General features: G+C 34.5%; 1 protein-coding gene across 3 annotated transcripts in view; it reads right to left on the minus strand.

Moving 5' to 3' along the window:
- Positions 1–17,426, minus strand: part of NLGN4X (neuroligin 4 X-linked) — a 199,465-nt gene that overhangs the window by 66,167 nt on the left and 115,872 nt on the right. For 2 of the 3 annotated variants that reach the window (XM_084505921.1, XM_084505922.1), the window contains 2 exons: positions 4,488–4,547; positions 1,066–1,218 (listed from right to left, as the gene is read on the minus strand). In XM_084505921.1, coding sequence (XP_084362047.1) covers positions 1,066–1,218; positions 4,488–4,547 — 213 coding nt within the window. The remainder of the gene's footprint in view (positions 1–1,065; positions 1,219–4,487; positions 4,548–17,426) is intronic. The other variant, XM_084505923.1, reaches the window with a different exon arrangement.

Here is a 17,426-nt window from a genome sequence, read left to right on the forward strand (position 1 = left end):
TCTGCTATGATGAGCAAAATTTTAGCTTAGTTTTCTATGGAAAAGAAATAAAGAAATGAAGCTTCATTAAATAAAGCTTCATTTGGAGAAAACCTGCTTTTATATGCTTGTTTATCCAAAAGATGGAATCACAGAGAAAGCAGAAAAAAGTTTTCATCTCCTGCCATGTGGTATACCACATTGATACCACTGCTGTTCTAGCTACAAGTGCAGAGCACAGCACTGTATGGGCTGCTGCAGGGAAAGTTAACTCCATCCCAGCCACACCCAGTACATCATGGATCTAAGGATATTCTGTTATTCCCAATAATGCTGAGAGAAGGAAAAAGACAGTTTAAAAGGCAGAAATTAATTAAATGTTTGAAAGACAGTAGTATTAATTCATTTTAACAGTATAATTCATGTTTATAATGTTCCTTATGTTTAGAAAGATAATTCTATATCACTCCTTGAAACCCCTTGACTCCATTTAACCTATAACATAAATTCCATCAGTGTATAAAGCCTCTTTTTTTTTCTGTATTAAATAAAAATTCTGGCCTAAAACAAACATGCCTACAAAAATTGCAAATAGTAACATCCTTCTTGCTATTAGCAACCATTTTGAAACAAGTAAGTACTCATTCTTGACTAATTTTCTTCTTTTTTATGAGGAATTCAGGATATCTCAATGATAAATAGACACAATTCCCCAACAGTTGTTAAATACTGAACAAAGAACATATATGATATGATAAATTGAAGGGAAACCAGCACTAACTTCATTACAAAAGTCCAGTAATTTTTGATTAATGTGAAAACAGCCGAGAAGACAGCTTGGTGTGACATAGCTTGATCCCCAGAAAATACTAAACAATATTCAAAATGATATAATGCAGTCAAACTATCCACCAGCAAGAATGTTCTTTTTATAAATAAATAAATAAATAATGGTTCGAGGATTTATGATTGATCAGTAGATCTAATAAACATTCAAATATCTCTATCTGACTGGCTATTTAATGAAAATACCATCTAAGTACTTCAATATATGTATTTATGGTGATGAAAAAAAGTGCCACTTACCTAAAACCCCCAGCCTGTAATTGAGGGTGACAACAATGACATTTCCATAACTTGCAAGAATGCTCCCATCAATCATGTTGCCAGTACCCTCCATGTAAGATCCACCATGGATATAGACCATAACTGGTTTCTTGCTGTTCTGATCATGAATGTCTGAAAAAATTCAAGTAAGGAAAACATAATAAAGTAATAAAAAATAATGAAATATAGGATTAACAGTTTATAAAACTGCTAAAACTATTCTTAGCTGTTTCTCATGTTTTCCATGTCATCATCACCACTTAAAACAGCAAGCTTACACAGTTCCTATAAGCCTAATATGTTTATATTTTAAATATTTCTCTTTGTTACTTCAAATACTATTTTCTATTAAATATTTTCAGAACACCCTTAGAAGTCTTTAATATTACAATAAATTAATTCAGATGTAAACACTTAAATGCCTAAATAGAAAAAAAAAAAAAAAGAAAAGAAAAAAAAAAGGTGGAATAATCTTGTATTTTTAAAGTATTCGAAGTCAAATATGTTCCAATTTAGAAATACTAATACATAAATAATAACAAAATTACAATAATGATCCATACTTTCCTATTCCTCGCTGAGATACATTTGTTGAAATTATATTTCCAATAGTTCAGTATCAGATAATATCACAAAATCAAATTGTTCTTATGAAAGTAAACATAGGAAACTGTTCATTCCTTTTAGATAGCCCAAGAGTTAAAAAACACAGAGAATTTAACTGAGTTTACAACCCAGGTTTTTTTCTGTTTGTTTGTTTGTTTTTGTATGTAAATCAATCACTGTCTTCTATGTCATGGTTTACCACATTGTAGTAGCTAAGCATTAAAGAAAATAATTAAATCTATGAGCCTGAATTATATAGCTAATCTTTTGTACACACAGAAAATCTATTTACTACTTTGATACAGATAAACAGATGGATTTCTCTAAAATAAGTTAAATGAAATTGATAGCAATATTTTTATACTTTAGAGTGAGTCATAAAGATGCACTAACCAATGATTTGGAGTATATTTAGGACTATATTTATATCTCTTCCTCTAATAATAAAAAATGTAGGCTCCTGATTCTGGAGATCAGACTAACTAAATTAGGAACTTATGCTCTACAGAAACAGTTGAAATATGGTCTAAGGTTAAAAAACAGAAGGCATTTCATCAAGTAGCTGTTAGAATTAACTATATGTGGAACTAATTTGAACATACTTAAAGGTAAATTATGGCTGGTCATATTTATACAGCCAATTATTAATTTCCTCATGTGCACGCACAATCCTAAATGTAAAAAACATCAGTTGAGTACAAAGAAAATATGATTGGTTTCCAGTGTACATCTACCTAGACATAAGAATCTAAGGCTTGTTATAGACTCCACCTTGTCATAAAAAGATACACACTCTACGTGTTGTATTTTATATGTTGTACTTGAGCAGAAGAACAAAAAGCTTTGTAATTATTTTAACTACAAGAGTAATGTTACTATTAAACAGGTCATGTAAAGCAATGAAGTACATTTTAATACATGTATTTTTTTATTTGTAAATTCACAGAAAAGTACATGAAAAAGTGTCTCGTGCAAATTTTAAGCTAAGCTCTCAGTAAATGAAAGTGATAATGATTTAAAACAATTATTTGTGGTACAGAGTAACCTTCACTTTCTCTCCCCAAAGTCTCATGGCATGAGTTGTTGTATTTAATATTTTCTTATTACATAGTTCTTACTCAGAGTTTAATCTTTCACTACTGAATTCAATGGGAGATTTCCTCTTCTCCTTCAATGGGAACATGATTGGCTTCAACATAAGGGAAATAAGCTTTATGTTTTATGTGTTTAGATCTAAACTGGATGTCCTTGTTGATCAAAAAATTATAACTGTTTATAAAGTTTGAAAAAATCTGAAAAATGTTTTCATCATTAAACATCTAATGGTTTTAGAGCAATTTTATTTTCACTTGCTATTTATCTTTAGCTTAAAAATTAGCTGCACAATTTGTTATAGCAAATAATGATACTGTCATTTATAAAAAAGCATAAATTGAAGAGAAATAGGAAGAAAGTCAAAGAATAATGGAGTAACTTTGCTCTGTTCTGCAGAGCATTTTTATATTATAAGAAATAGTGCAATTCAGCAATGAAGACTGTACAGTCAAGGGCAACAAGTGTGAATTAAAGACCAGAGATTTTTATTATGGTATTTTATATATGGGTAAAATAGCTAAAATTGAGATGATCTGCCAAGAAAAAAAGGAGATTAAAAATCAACCTCAACACAATACATGTGGTTCTAAGGGGAACCAAGAGGATAAACATTCCAAATGTACTTGAACTGATGTCAGATTGAAGAAAAATATAAAGGCACTTCAGAAAGGCCAAGCAGGAGAGGAATAAGAGATGGATTGCTCCAAATCCAGAACAATAAACTTCCCAAGGCTCCCATTTGCTCATTTAATTTGAAAATATTTGTTCTTAATTTGGTAAGTACAAAGAGATTATAAAATGACAGTAACTTTAATGAAAAGGAAGGGTGAGAATAGAGGAAGATTTCATGACTTCTTTCTATTTTAGCGTATCCTGCCTTTGCTGTGCCAAAGCAAGAAAAAAGTATTTCCTTGTAAAACTTTTTTGGGGGGTACTTCACTGTAAACTTTAACATTTCCTTTCAGGAAATCCAATCTAAGACTGAAAGATGTCAATGAAAAAGATTGTAATTGATTTCAGTGGGAATCTGCTCATAGTCATAATGAATGTATCTCAGAGGCTAGCTGATTACAAGCAGGGAAAAAATAAAATAAAATAAAATAAAATAAAATAAAATAAAATAAAATAAAATAAAATAAAATAAAATAAAATAAAATAAAATAAAATAAAATAAAATAAAAAATATCAAAGATAAACCATGATGCAACAGCATCCAATACAGTATGTGCACGGGAGAAATGATGGAAATGAAAGAAAGAATACATGTGAGGTCTTTTCATGATTTTTCAAGCACATGAATTTACAAAATGTATAAGAGAGAAAAGAGCACATGCCTGTTTTCAAATTCCATTTTCTCACCTAAGAAAGAATGGTGGAGGGGGACAATGACAGTACATATTTTTAAATAATATTTATTACTCACTTCACACATATTTAGGAATAACCTTTACACATATTTTACAGGGGAGTTACATTCATATGTTAAATTGGATTTTAAAAAGAAAAACAAAGCAATTTTTAAAGAAGAAAATAAAGAAGAACACTGAAGTGTGCTTCTGCAAATAAGTGACTAAAAATCATGTTGAAATAACAATAACAATAATAACAATAATAATTAATATTATTAAAATAAAAATAATTCTTTTAAAAAAGTTTATGTTCATGCATCAGGGTTGAGTTTTGAAAAAAAAAAAAAATACCTTCATCTTCACCACGATCATTACTGGTTATATCATCTGCGCTTTTCTTTGTGTTGGCTCCTGGGTTCATATTGAGGAGGAGAATAAAGGGAAAAAAGAGAATTCAAAAACAGCAGGTTCTCAAAAATAAAAATAATTAGAAAAACATTAGCTAAAAAAAATGTAACAAAAATGTCAAAACCTGTTACATTTGAAGTTGAAAAACAAAAAGGATGCAAACTGCACATAAACATAAAATGTCAAGAAGAACAAATTGAAAATATTTGAAAAAATGTATTATATTCAGTGACAATGCAGTTACTTCAGTTAAAAGTGCTAAAAAAAAAAATAAAAAAAAATGTGCTATTAAAAAAGAATAATATAAACAAAAAAAACCAGTAAGTATGGTTTCTACATAAGAAATGCAATTGATTTCTGTCACTTTGAAGAAATAATGGCTTCAGTCACTGTCTTCAATAACATGTCTTCATGTTATTCATCCTCATGAAGATTCATTAACAATTAGCCACAACCTGAATTTTAAACGGATTCAATTCAAGTAAAATTGGCATTGAGTCTTACACAACTTGAATGGTCTAAGACAAACCATATAGAACTCCTTAAATTTTATTTTTTCTTCCCAAATAAACAAAAAAGATATGCAAAAAAGGAAACTGAAAACATAGGAAAAACACAGAGTTGAGCAGAGTTGAGTCAATCCCTGACACAAAATTTGTCAAAAAGTAGCCCTAGTTTGTATTATACCATGTACCATACTCTTTAGATTAAATGAAAAAAAAATAACTGAAAATAGTTACTTACCATGGAAAAGAACTTGCATTTATTCGTTTAAAAATTTGGTAAAGAATAAATTTTATTTTTTATTTAATGTTTTAATGTTCTTTTACAACAAACTTTTGAGGCATATACATGCATACGAGCATATATCCCCCTCCCCCCCATGTCCACACATGCCTGCATTTATGGGAGGAAGATGAAATAAGCATGATAGTTTTCCCCACACCTCTCCTTGAGCAATATATCTGTTTTCTGACTTTAAAAAATGACACTAAACTACCTTTGTCACATTATGTTGTGCTCACTCCTGTAGCAAGTAGCCTTCTGCAATGTAAAAGGTTATATGAACAGTGAAATATGAACAAGCACAATTTGTACATTAGTTTAGAAATGAAATATGGCTACTAAATAAATAATGTTATGTCACCAATTTAACCATATATTTTTTGATTTGTCTTTATTGGGAACTGTGTTTTCAAGATGGACTGAAATATACTTGAAATATACAATATTCAAAATATACAATATATAAAAGTCACTTGACTTTGAGTTTGCATATGAAGTGTGAATATGTCACAGATATATAAATGCTATTAAACTCTATTTTAAATAAATGAACTTGTCCTGGTTTCAGTTAGAACAGAATTAATTTTCTTCCTAGTAGCTGGTGGAATGCTGTGTTTTGGCTTAGGATGAGAAGAGTGCTGATAACACCCTGATGTTTTAATTGTTGCAGAGCAGTGCTTATACCAAGCCAAGGACACCTCAGCCTCTTGCTCTGTCCTGCCAACAGGCAGGCTGGGGGTGCAGTAAGAGCTGGGAGGGGACAGACCCAGGACAGGTGACCCGAACTAGCCAAAGGGGTATTCCATACCATCTGACGTCATGCTAAACAATATATAGGGGTGGCTAGCCGGGGGGAGGGGGCCAGACTGACCGGGTTAGGCTGGGCATCGGTCAGCGGGTGGTGAGCAATTGCATTGTGCATCACTTGTTTGTACATATTATTAGTAGTAGTACTATTATCACCATTGTATTATTATTATTATTATTATTATTATTATTATTGTTATTATTATTTTCCTGTCTTATTAAACTGTCTTTATCTCAACTCACGGGCTTCACTTTCCATTTCTCTCCCCCATCCCAGAGAGGGAGGGGTAGGGTGAGCGAACGGCTGCGTGGTGTTTAGCTGCCGGCCGGGTTAAACCATGACAAAACTATTAAAAACTATTAAATCACACAGAATCACAGAATCACAGAATTAAATAAACTATTATAAACAGTAAATAAACTATTTAAACTCTGCATTTATAATATTAAATGTTAATAAAATTATTTAAATGTTGTTATATAATTCTGTATAATGGTTGGTCATTTGACACTGTGCCTTTCCTGTGTAAGGCAAAGGGTATGTTTTGCTGATTTGAATGAACTCAGGATAAACTCAGGCCTTTTTTCTATTTATTTTAGAAAAACTTACATTTTATTGCTGAATATCTTCAGATATTCCAGTATCAAGTTTTAAAGAATTTTTAGGAATTAAGTTTTGTTAACACAGATATTATTTATTTTTCTTTTAGCCATAAAGTTAATAAGGTTGAAAAAAAATTTAGTGTCCTTTAGTCTTACAAGCAGTCTAATCAACTTACTTGGAGTGGTGGGAAGTAGACTTTATTTTTAAGTTAAGTTAATAATTTTATGACTTGCTTTTACTCTTCTAGCCCTTATAGCCCTCCAAATTAAAGGTTCCAAGTAAATCTCAATATGTAATTGTAAATAAGAAAGAATGTGCTTAATGGTTGTTAAAGTACTTAAGACATATTAGTATGTCTTGTTTGGTTTATGTTTTGTTCACTGGTTTGCTTGTGTCTTCTTGATACAGCCAGCATAAAGTTTTTCTATAGAAATAATCTGGAACCACTGCTGTTATATATGCTAACTGAAAAATGAAATAAAGCAATTTAAATTACAGTAAAAAACATTTTTATTTTGTTGATTGAAGTAAAGGATTAGGAAAGAGAGCGCTAATCAGTTGAATGTGAGAAGCAGGAGATGAAACTCTTGTGCACACAAAACCTCCTGTACACACAAAAACAGTTCAGTTGCACACAAGTTATTCTGTATGTAGTACATGAGTACGTTCAATTATATCTACTAAGTATATAATTAACAGGGTGAAATATCACTGTCAGTGAAATATATTTGTTCTCTAATCTATCTATTTGAGAAATGTCAGATAGAGGTTCTAAATCTCAGTCACTATTCAAGTTTTGCATTACTTTATTCTTTTTTTCTTTTTCCTTTTCCAAGTTACTTATAGCCCAAAGGTTGAATCCTTCCTCAAGTGCTACACAAGCTCTCTGGCTCATATTTCCTTTGAATATGATTAAAAATCTCATTCAGAAGTAGATTTTCTGAAGTTGCAGGTTTTCTTAGACATATTTATTATTCATGTTAAATCTACTTCCAATAAGATAATATATATCATATATATGGAATGCAGTCAGGTCCTATGCATGGTATATTTGCAGTTTACCAGTGCATTTTAGCCACCCATACTGAAGATTCTAATGACAGCAAAAAATGATCAACTACTGTTTCAGCTGAAGCCAAGCCTTTTTTTTTTTTTTTTTTTTTTCATTTTATATGTTCCATCTGTCACACGATAGACCTTTGTCCCATGTAATTCTGTAATTTTGGGAAAGCACTCAGTTTTTCATAAATCACACAACACATTATAACACAACCTCCCAGTTTCACACAGAACATATTCAATCTTCTGGAAAGGTCCAGCTCAGACTCGGTTAATACAGGATTTAATAGTCATTCTTTCTGTGATATGTGATATTTCTTATTTATGCAGACCTTTCAATAGATCTCTAAAGCTCTTGGTTTCCTATCCCAAGAGAGTTATTATAGTTTTACAATAGCTCAAGTCAACAGTTCATTACTGTCTCAAGGGAGCAATAGGAAAGCAGAATTATATTTTCTGCATTTCTCCCAAGACTGGTGGGTTAGCTTTATCTTGATTCTCACTTAGCATACAATTGTTAAATCCCTGGTTTACAACTATGGCCAAGACTCTCTAGATACCTTTGTAGATGTACCAAGAAGCTCTCACTTGGCTGTTGAAGAGAGATCAAACGAGGCATGTAGGCATTTCAAATAAAGGTGGAAGAAAAAGATAATTAACAGACTATTGAAAAGATTATTGAAGAAAAAGACTATTGTCTTAGAACCTGTCTGTGGATCACCTACACTAGAAGACATATTAAAGAAAAGCAATCACCTCCTTATGTATCTGTATTTTAAAAAGCCTGCTGAATTTATTTGGAGAGAAATATATGCACACTGGCTACATTGAAATGTCCTTTAATTCTTACTTACTATATACTGCCAATGTGTGTTTGCGTTTATGGTTGGGTGTATATATGTGCAAAAATATATACATATATGTACATGAAAATGCTCTTCATGGTTAATAGACATCCAGAAAAAAAGCATGGGTTTATTTTCTGGAACTCTCTCCTCATAATGGTGCTAAAATGAAATTAAAATCTGACAATTTTACATGTAAAAAATGTAAGTGTTTGCATTCATTGTCCACATGCATAACTAGGTAATTTCCTTTTATTTTCTGAGGTCAAAAGTTAAAAGAAGACAAACATATTTTGGAATTCTCATTTTCAGAAATGAAACAGAAAAGCAGAAAATATATATTAACAATAGTTTCTTTTACTGTTCTGGACAACTTTTTCTTTAGAAAATTTATCTGGTTAATGACACAATAATTGAAGTAAGATTTTATTTTTTGATATACTTATTTTAGTGAAAAAAACAGTAGGGTTTTTATAATTGATTGTCAGCACATTTTTTCTTGATGTAAATATTTGCAAACCTGCAGAAAACATTGCAGGCAACTCTTCTACACATGCAATTAGCCTCCATTTTAAAATACAATGCATCTTTAAAATAGGAGTTTCTGCTTTAGTTTATGCAAAAGTATGAAACAGTATGCTAGGTGAAGATTACTTGTATATCTCTAAGAAAGGTTATATTTCTTTCACAGAGTTGTGTCGCTTCTGTATGAGGTTGTACAAGTGTAGGACTGAGGACATATTAATCTTCTATCATTTCCAAAAATTAATAATAATAATAAAACCCATTCAACTTACTGTTTTTCAGATTATTGGTTATTACTCTGATAGTAAAGATTCTGACTTCCCTGCAAGAATTACCTGTCAAAGGATAGAAAATGTTGGATTTTTAGTAGATTGGTTTGCCTTAGCTGGAGATAATCTGACAAATTCAAAAATCACAGGACAGGCAGGTAAGTAGGCATGCTAGCCATCATCCTTGCTTGCAGGAGTCCAAATATTTCAAGACATATGCAAGATCTCAAAAGACTTTATAAGTCTTTTGAATACAGGGTACAGGGTACAGGGTTTTTACTAAATGCTCATATCTTGTCCTCAGGGACAGATAAATTGTAGTAAACAGTCAAGGGACTCAGTTTATTCATGATATTAAAAGAAAAATAAATTAATAGCAAGTGATTTTAACATCTGTTACATGTACATCTTCTGGAAAACTTTACGTTTAAAGCATAAGGGAGGATTAAAAAAGGGACAAGAAATAGAGGAAGCTGTGATCTCACTGATTAGTACATTAAGAATGCACTATCCTCTTTTGTGAGGAAACTGATTCAAGCATTGTAAACATTATCATAAAATTATGTTGGATATCATGATACAAGTTTATAAGAAAAAGAATTACATTTTGGGGTAAGAATTTCCATGAATAAACTGCATTTTATTTATTTATTTATTTATTTGGTATAGATTTTACAGATGTATAAATAAATAAATATAGATATTTATTCATTTGGTATAGATTTTAAAAATGTTAGAACTTCTTCAAGTATTTTTTTTTTAATTTCTCCTTTCAGAATTTAATCCTTTATACATTGTATGCAACTCCTATGAATAACTTCATTCAAATATTCCAATGCAGTCATTTGACATAAATTAGATGTTTCCCATCTCTCCTAGTTAATAAGACTTATATTCCTACTATTCTAGATGATTTTTAGTGTGGAAATCAATGAAAGCTTAGAATTTCACTTGATTTTTCTGGAATTTGATTTGTTTGGTTTTGTTGTAACACTTACATTGTCACTGAATAGGAGAAGATACAAGATTACAGTGGCCATTATTTTGATACCATTAACAACAAAAACAGCGACAAAAAACAAATAATTGTATTGAAACAGTCAGCTCTGTACAGCAGAAACATTTGCCTAAATAACAAGTAACATGATTGGATTTGTTTTCCTCCACAGCATTTTCTTAATGGCTCCAGCTGCACTAAAAACATCATTAGAATTTCAGACCTCAGCAAATATGTATCTGCTGCTATATAGACAGGAAAAGGTTGTTTTGTTTTGTTTTGTTTTGTTTTGTTTGTTTGTTTGTTTGTTTGTTTGTTTTTGTGAGATTGATTGTTTTTCAAGAAAAAAAAAAAGGAAAGGATTAAATGACAACTTTGTGTCATATTAAAAACAGGATGGACAGAAAAATTGCAGCAAAAATCTCTGAAGAGTTCTGTGTTTCATGAATTAGTGAGAATTAAAAAATAAAATAAGATGCTATTTCACAGTCTTCTAACAAATGTGTTAGAAGAAAAAATAAATAAATAAATCCATGCAGAGACTTCTACAGATAACTAAAATTTATCAGGTTGTAAAATAGATAGCATAAAAAATATGAAATTCTAATATAACCTCAGCTCTGTATTATGCATTGTGTATAGCTTTCAATTACATGATTGCCCATGCATTAGTTTAAGAAAGATTGCTTGCATTTTTCTGTGCTGTAATTTTTCCATATACAAAGATTGCAAGTGGGATGAAATTCATCATATTTTACAGGTCAGTGTTGTTGTTGTCTTATTGTTCCTCCCAAATAAGACAGGAGTAATGACTGCTCTATGCCCTGTATTATGTGTTCCCCACAAGCTGTTTCCCTGGGTAAAAATAACTACATTAAATCAGACCTTAACTAGCTTTGACATGCTTTAAAAGAGGTTATAGAATCATAGAATCACTTCCCAAGTTGGAAGGGTCACATAAGGATAATTGAGTTCAACTCCTAGCACCACACAGGTTGACCCGAAAATTCAGACCATGTGACTAAGAGTACAGGCCAAATGATTCTTAAACTCTGAGAGGCTTGGTGCTGTGACTACACCCCTGGGGAGCCTATTCCAGTGCGCGACAAACCTCAAAGTGAAGAACCTCTTCCTAATATCCAGCCTGAACCACGTTTCACGTTCTTTCTGTACTGTGGTGCCCAGAACTGCAAACAGTATTCAAGGTGAGGCTGCACCAGCTCAGACTAGAGCAGGACAATCACTTCCCTCAACCAACTAGCAATTCCATGCTGAATGCACCCCAGGATACAGTTGGCCCTCCTGGCTGACAGGGCACACTGCTGGCTCACATTCAGCTTGCTATCAAACACAACATCCAGGTGTCTCGCTGCGGAGCTGCTCTCCAGCATCTCATTGCACAGTCTGTACTTATAGGTTGCCCTGTCCCAGGTGCAGGACCCAGCACTTGCTTTTGTTAAACTTCATGCAGTTGGTGATTGCCCAGATGTCCAGATGTCTAGATCTCTCTGCAAGGTCTTTCCACCCTCAACAGAGTTAACAACTCATCAACAAATTTACTCAAAACACCTTCTAGTCCTACATCCAAATCATTTATAAAAACACTGAAGAGAACTGGACATAAAATGGAGCCTTGGGGAATCCCACTGGTGACTGGCTGCCAGCCTGATGTGGACCCATTTACCACAACCCTTTGAGCCCTACCTGTCAGCCAATTATTCACCCATACATACTGCTGGTTTTGTCCAGCTGTATGCTGGAAATTTTGTCCAGTAGGATTCTATGGGAAACTGTCAAAAGCTTTACTGAAATCCAAAAAGATTACATCAGTTGGTTTCCCTCAATAAACTAGATGGGTGATATAGGAGGTTATATCTTCCAACAGGTTAGTACAGGGCAATGTACTAACTAATTAATAATTAATAACAATTAATAACTAATATTAATTGTCACACAGAGTGATCACGTTGTTCCAGAAAGTTTCAGAGAAGGAGGCAACCACATTAGAAAGGTAGGAATGTTTTATACATAATTATTTAGTAGTGTTTAATAGCAGTTACTAGTTTTGATTGATTGATAAGGGAGTTCTTTTCTTACAAGTTTATTCCAAACCATTGTGTTGAATTAGATTAAGCTCAACGAAGAACATATTATATTTATGCAAATGCAAGTGCAGGGAAAATTTTCAGACTATCTGTACAGTTGATATGTGATCCTGACAACTGGCTAAGACCAAAAAGAGCTTACAATAAATAGTAACAATATTTATCATTCAGGAGCTATGCCGTTACATAAAGTTTTGGCCTGAGTGCACTCTGATAATACTATTCTGTATTCATATTAGCAGCTAATTCCCATTCATCGTTCTTTATAAATTTCAAAAGATAAAGCCCTCATTTATGTAGCTTTGGATAAATAGAGCATCCATTTCTTTCAGTCAAAGATTTCAGAAAATAAAAGCTTGTGGCAACCCATAGATAAAGATATTTTAATAGGACAGAAAAGGAAGAATACTATTAATATTAATATTGATGATGATCATGATACACAATGCAATTGCTCACCACCTGCTGACCAATACCCAGTGTGTCCAGGTTTTATGAATAATTCATCATTACATAAATAAATACTTTAAAAAATCTGAACAAAAGTCTGTAAGAGATTTATTTTAATCTACAAAAATTAAAAATGTTTTGAATAAAAAATAGTGAAAATAATTTTAAAAACAATGAAATCACATTAAATCACAAAAGTTAATACTTTTTTGATAGATTTTAATATATAAATCACTATTGTTTTTGAAAATTAATAACTATCATGGAAATAAGTTAGTTACATATGTTCAAGAAAAAAAGAAGTATCTTTGTTATGCAGTTACACCACATATAGAACTTACATTCTTCTAAATAAAGTACATTGCTTTGACAAAACTGTCTACAACCGCTCAGAAGAAAGAAGGCTTTGTGCAGCCAGCTTATCCTTTCACTGACCTCCAACACATAAGGGTAGGTTTTTTTCAGTTCCACTGTAACTGAATCTGCTCTGTTTGACTGAGGACTGGACTGAGCCTACAGTGTTTAATGAAACATTCATTAAAAAAACAAACAACAACAAAAAAATCATATAGTTATTTAAATTAAGTCAGGCAGAAATACTTTTTTTTTTTTTTTTACTTTTTTTTTCTGTACAAGCATCAAGAGCAACACAGTCAGTATGAAAGTGTGGCAGTGACCTCAGACAGCTTACATTTCTCTCCTGAACTGGTGCACCTGATGAGGTGTGAATGTAAAAATGCTAACGTCTGTATGCACAATACTGCACAGCATTTGCTTTCACCCATCTCACCCCTCTCACCAGTGAAGTCATTTTGAAATTCAGAAAAGATATCTATATGCTACTTTCCTGAATCACAAAACTGCGAATCCAACAATCAGTTCTTATATATATTGAAATATTTAAATAAACACCCTTTCCTTTTCTATGTATTGCCTCTAAGCTGGCAAAACTCACAAAACTCATAGGTTTTTAGCATATGAGCAGTCCCGCTGACTTCTATGAAAATACCAGTATGCACTGTGATGAAACTGACTTCAGTTCTGATATTTTTGCCACCTTTGCCTGAAAAAAAAAAAAAAAAAAAGGTCCAAGAACAGTCCAAGAACATGTAAGTCCCTGTAGGATATACAAATCTCACTGCAGAGTTTGTCCAGAAGTATATGTAACATACTATACTGGCAAATGAGCAGGTATAATATAAGATATGGGCAATGCTTTCTCCTTGCTGCCCTCAGGATCCTAAACTGCACCATTGCATTGTCACTGCAGCCAAGGCTGACCTTGAGCTTTACATTTCCCCATCAGTCCCTCCTTCTTGGTGAGAATGAGCTTTAGCATAGCACCTAGCACTCTTTGGCTCCTCTGTCACTTGGAGAAGGGAGTTATCATCAACGCATTACAGGAAATCACAGAATCACAGAATTTCTAGGTTGGAAGAGACCTCAAGATCATCGAGTCCAACCTCTGACCTAACACTAACAGTCCTCCACTAAACCATATCACTAAGCTCTACATCTAATCGTCTTTTAAAGAACTCCAGGGATGGTGACTCCACCACTTCCCTGGGCAGCCCATTCCAATGTCTAACAACCCTTTCGGTAAAGAAGTTCTTCCTAACATCTAACCTAAAACTCCCCTGGCACAACTTTAGCCCATTCCCCCTCGTCCTGTCACCAGGCATGTGGGAGAACAGACTAACCCCCACCTCGCTACAGCCTCCTTTAAGGTACCTGTAGAGAGCAACAAGGTCGCCCCTGAGCCTCCTTTTCTCCAGGCTGAACAAGCTCAGCTCCCACAGCCGTTCCTTGTAGGACTTGTTCTCCAGGCCCCTCACCAGCTTCATTGCCCTTCTCTGGACTCGCTCAAGCACCTCGATGTCCTTCTTGTAGCGAGGGGCCCAAAACTGAACACAGTACTCGAGGTGCGGCCTCACCAGAGCTGAGTACAAGGGGACAATCACTTCCCTAGCCCTGCTGGGCACACTGCTTCTTATGCAAGCCAGGATGCTGTTGGCCTTCTTGGCCACCTGAGCACACTGCTGGCTCATACTCAGCCGACTATCCACCAATACTCCCAGGTTCTTCTCTGCCTGGCAGCTCTCCAACCATTCCTCTCCCAGCCTGTAGCTCTGCTTGGGGTTATTGCACCCCAGGTGGAGGACCCGGCACTTGGCCTTGTTGAACTTCATACAGTTGACCTCAGCCCATCGGTCCAGCCTATCCAGATCCTCCTGCAGAGCCTTCCTACCCTCGAGCAGATCGACACACGCACCTAACTTGGTGTCATCTGCGAACTTACTGAGGGTGCACTCAATGCCCTGGTCCAGATCATCGATGAAGATATTAAAGAGGACCAGCCCCAGCACCAAGCCCTGGGGAACACCACTAGTGACCAGCCCCCAACTGAATTTGACTCCATTCACCACGACTCTTTGGGCCCGGCTATCCAGCCAGTTTCTAACCCAACGAAGCGTACGCCAGTCCAAGCCAAGAGCAGCCAGTTTCTTGAGGAGAATGCTGTGGGAGACGGTGTCAAAAGCCTTGCTGAAGGCAAGGTAGACCACGTCCACAGCCTTTCCCTCATCCACCCAGCGTGTCACTTTGTCATAGAAGGAGATCAGGTTCATCAAGCAGGACCTGCCTTTCATAAACCCGTTTCATATATCCTGTCTAAACCCATTTCATAAATCCTGTCTATGCCCTGCTGTGCTGTCCCTCCAACAAATATTGGTGTGGTTTAAGTACCCTATGAGGACCAAGGCTTGTGAATATGAGACTGCTTCTGTTTGTTTATAGAAGTCCTCATCTGCTTGTTCTTCCTGGTCATGTGACCCGTAGCAGACTCACACTAAAATGTTACTTGTCCCTGCCTTCCCTTTAAGTCTGACCCTTAACATTTCTGTCAGCTCTCAGCTATCCCCAGGCAGAGCTCCATGCCCTCCAGCTGCTCATTGACATGGAAGGTGATGCCTCCTCCTCATTTCCCCTGCTTGTCCTTCCTAAAGAGCCCGTATCCTTCCATTCCAACACTCCTGTCATGGGATCTATTCCACCATGTCTCTGTAATGAGGTTATAGCCCTGCAGGCATGCATATATCTCTAACTCCTCTTGTTTATTTCCCGTTCAATATGCATTAGCATAGAGATATTTGAGGTGGGCCCCTGAGGAATTTGACTTGCTGGTTGTAGTGGCTGGAATTCCTTTGTGCTGCTCTTCAGGTGTTCTGCTAACCTGTGACCATTCTCCAGGCTCTGAGCATCTATCTATCTGGCACTGATATCAAAGTTGGAGGAGCAGGATGTACTGAGGTTCCCCTTCCCCAGCAGCTCTAGTTTAAAATCTTCTTTACCAGGTTGGCAAGCATATGACCAAATATGCTCTTCCCCTTCTCCTGCCAGAGAAGGGGAAGAGCATCAGCTGCCAGCAGACCATATTTCTCAAAGCAAGTCCTATAGTCTATGTAGCTGAACCCCTCCTGTCTGTGGCACCAGTCCTGCAACCATCCATTGATTTGCCAGAGTGGTTGGCACTTTCAAACCCCTTCCCTTTGACTGGGAGGACTGATGAAAAACTACCTGCATTCCTGAGTCCTTTACTGCTGCTCCCAGGGCTCTGTAATATCTCTTGATATTCCTCAGACTGCATAGTGGCCTATGTGAAACAACAGCAGTGGATAACAGTCAGACTGTACAAGGCTCACCTTGGTGAAATCCCTGATGCAAGCCCTTCATAAGCAGCAGACCTCTCTCAAGAGAAGGTCAGGTTGACTATTATATGCCTCTGTACCTGAGTTCCAAGATTTTATCGGTTTACAAATGTTAAAGCTGAAGAAGGATTGTTTGAATTCATGCATGTTTTATAATTATTAGTTGCATTATGCTAACTTCAAAACAGATGTCCAGAATCATGATTTAAGCTTTTATATTTCAACATCACAGCATTTCTCTCACTAGTATCTGCTCCAAGTGATCTCCATAACTTGATAATATCAGTTAGCTGATTTTGATTTGTAATGTTTTGTGGATTATATAACTGCTCTAGTGAAATAATCTTTTCTCTGTTGCACAATGTTAATGATAATTCATGTCTCAATTTAGTTTTCCATTCTGCTTTCTAAATTCACTTGCAGAATTTAAGCTTTGTATTTCCAGTGTTGGTTTCATGCTTTACCAGAAATTTAGAAAAGAACCACAGTAGCTTGTAAATTTTCATTATGTGACAAAAAGTATAAGATTAGAATCAATTATTTTATTATTATTTTTTTAAAGAGGACTTATATGGTATAATTACTACATTGCATGTTAAAACATATAAATGTTAAACATATAAAATCATATATTGATATAATAATTATGTTAAGTAATATGATTTTACTATTTTGCTTTAAGAAAGACAAGTTGAATTTTGCATTTAAAGGGAATCATAGGAATTGTA

Source organism: Aythya ferina (genome assembly GCF_964211825.1).
Source record: "Aythya ferina genome assembly, chromosome: 1".
In the NCBI taxonomy this organism is placed as follows: domain Eukaryota; kingdom Metazoa; phylum Chordata; class Aves; order Anseriformes; family Anatidae; genus Aythya; species Aythya ferina.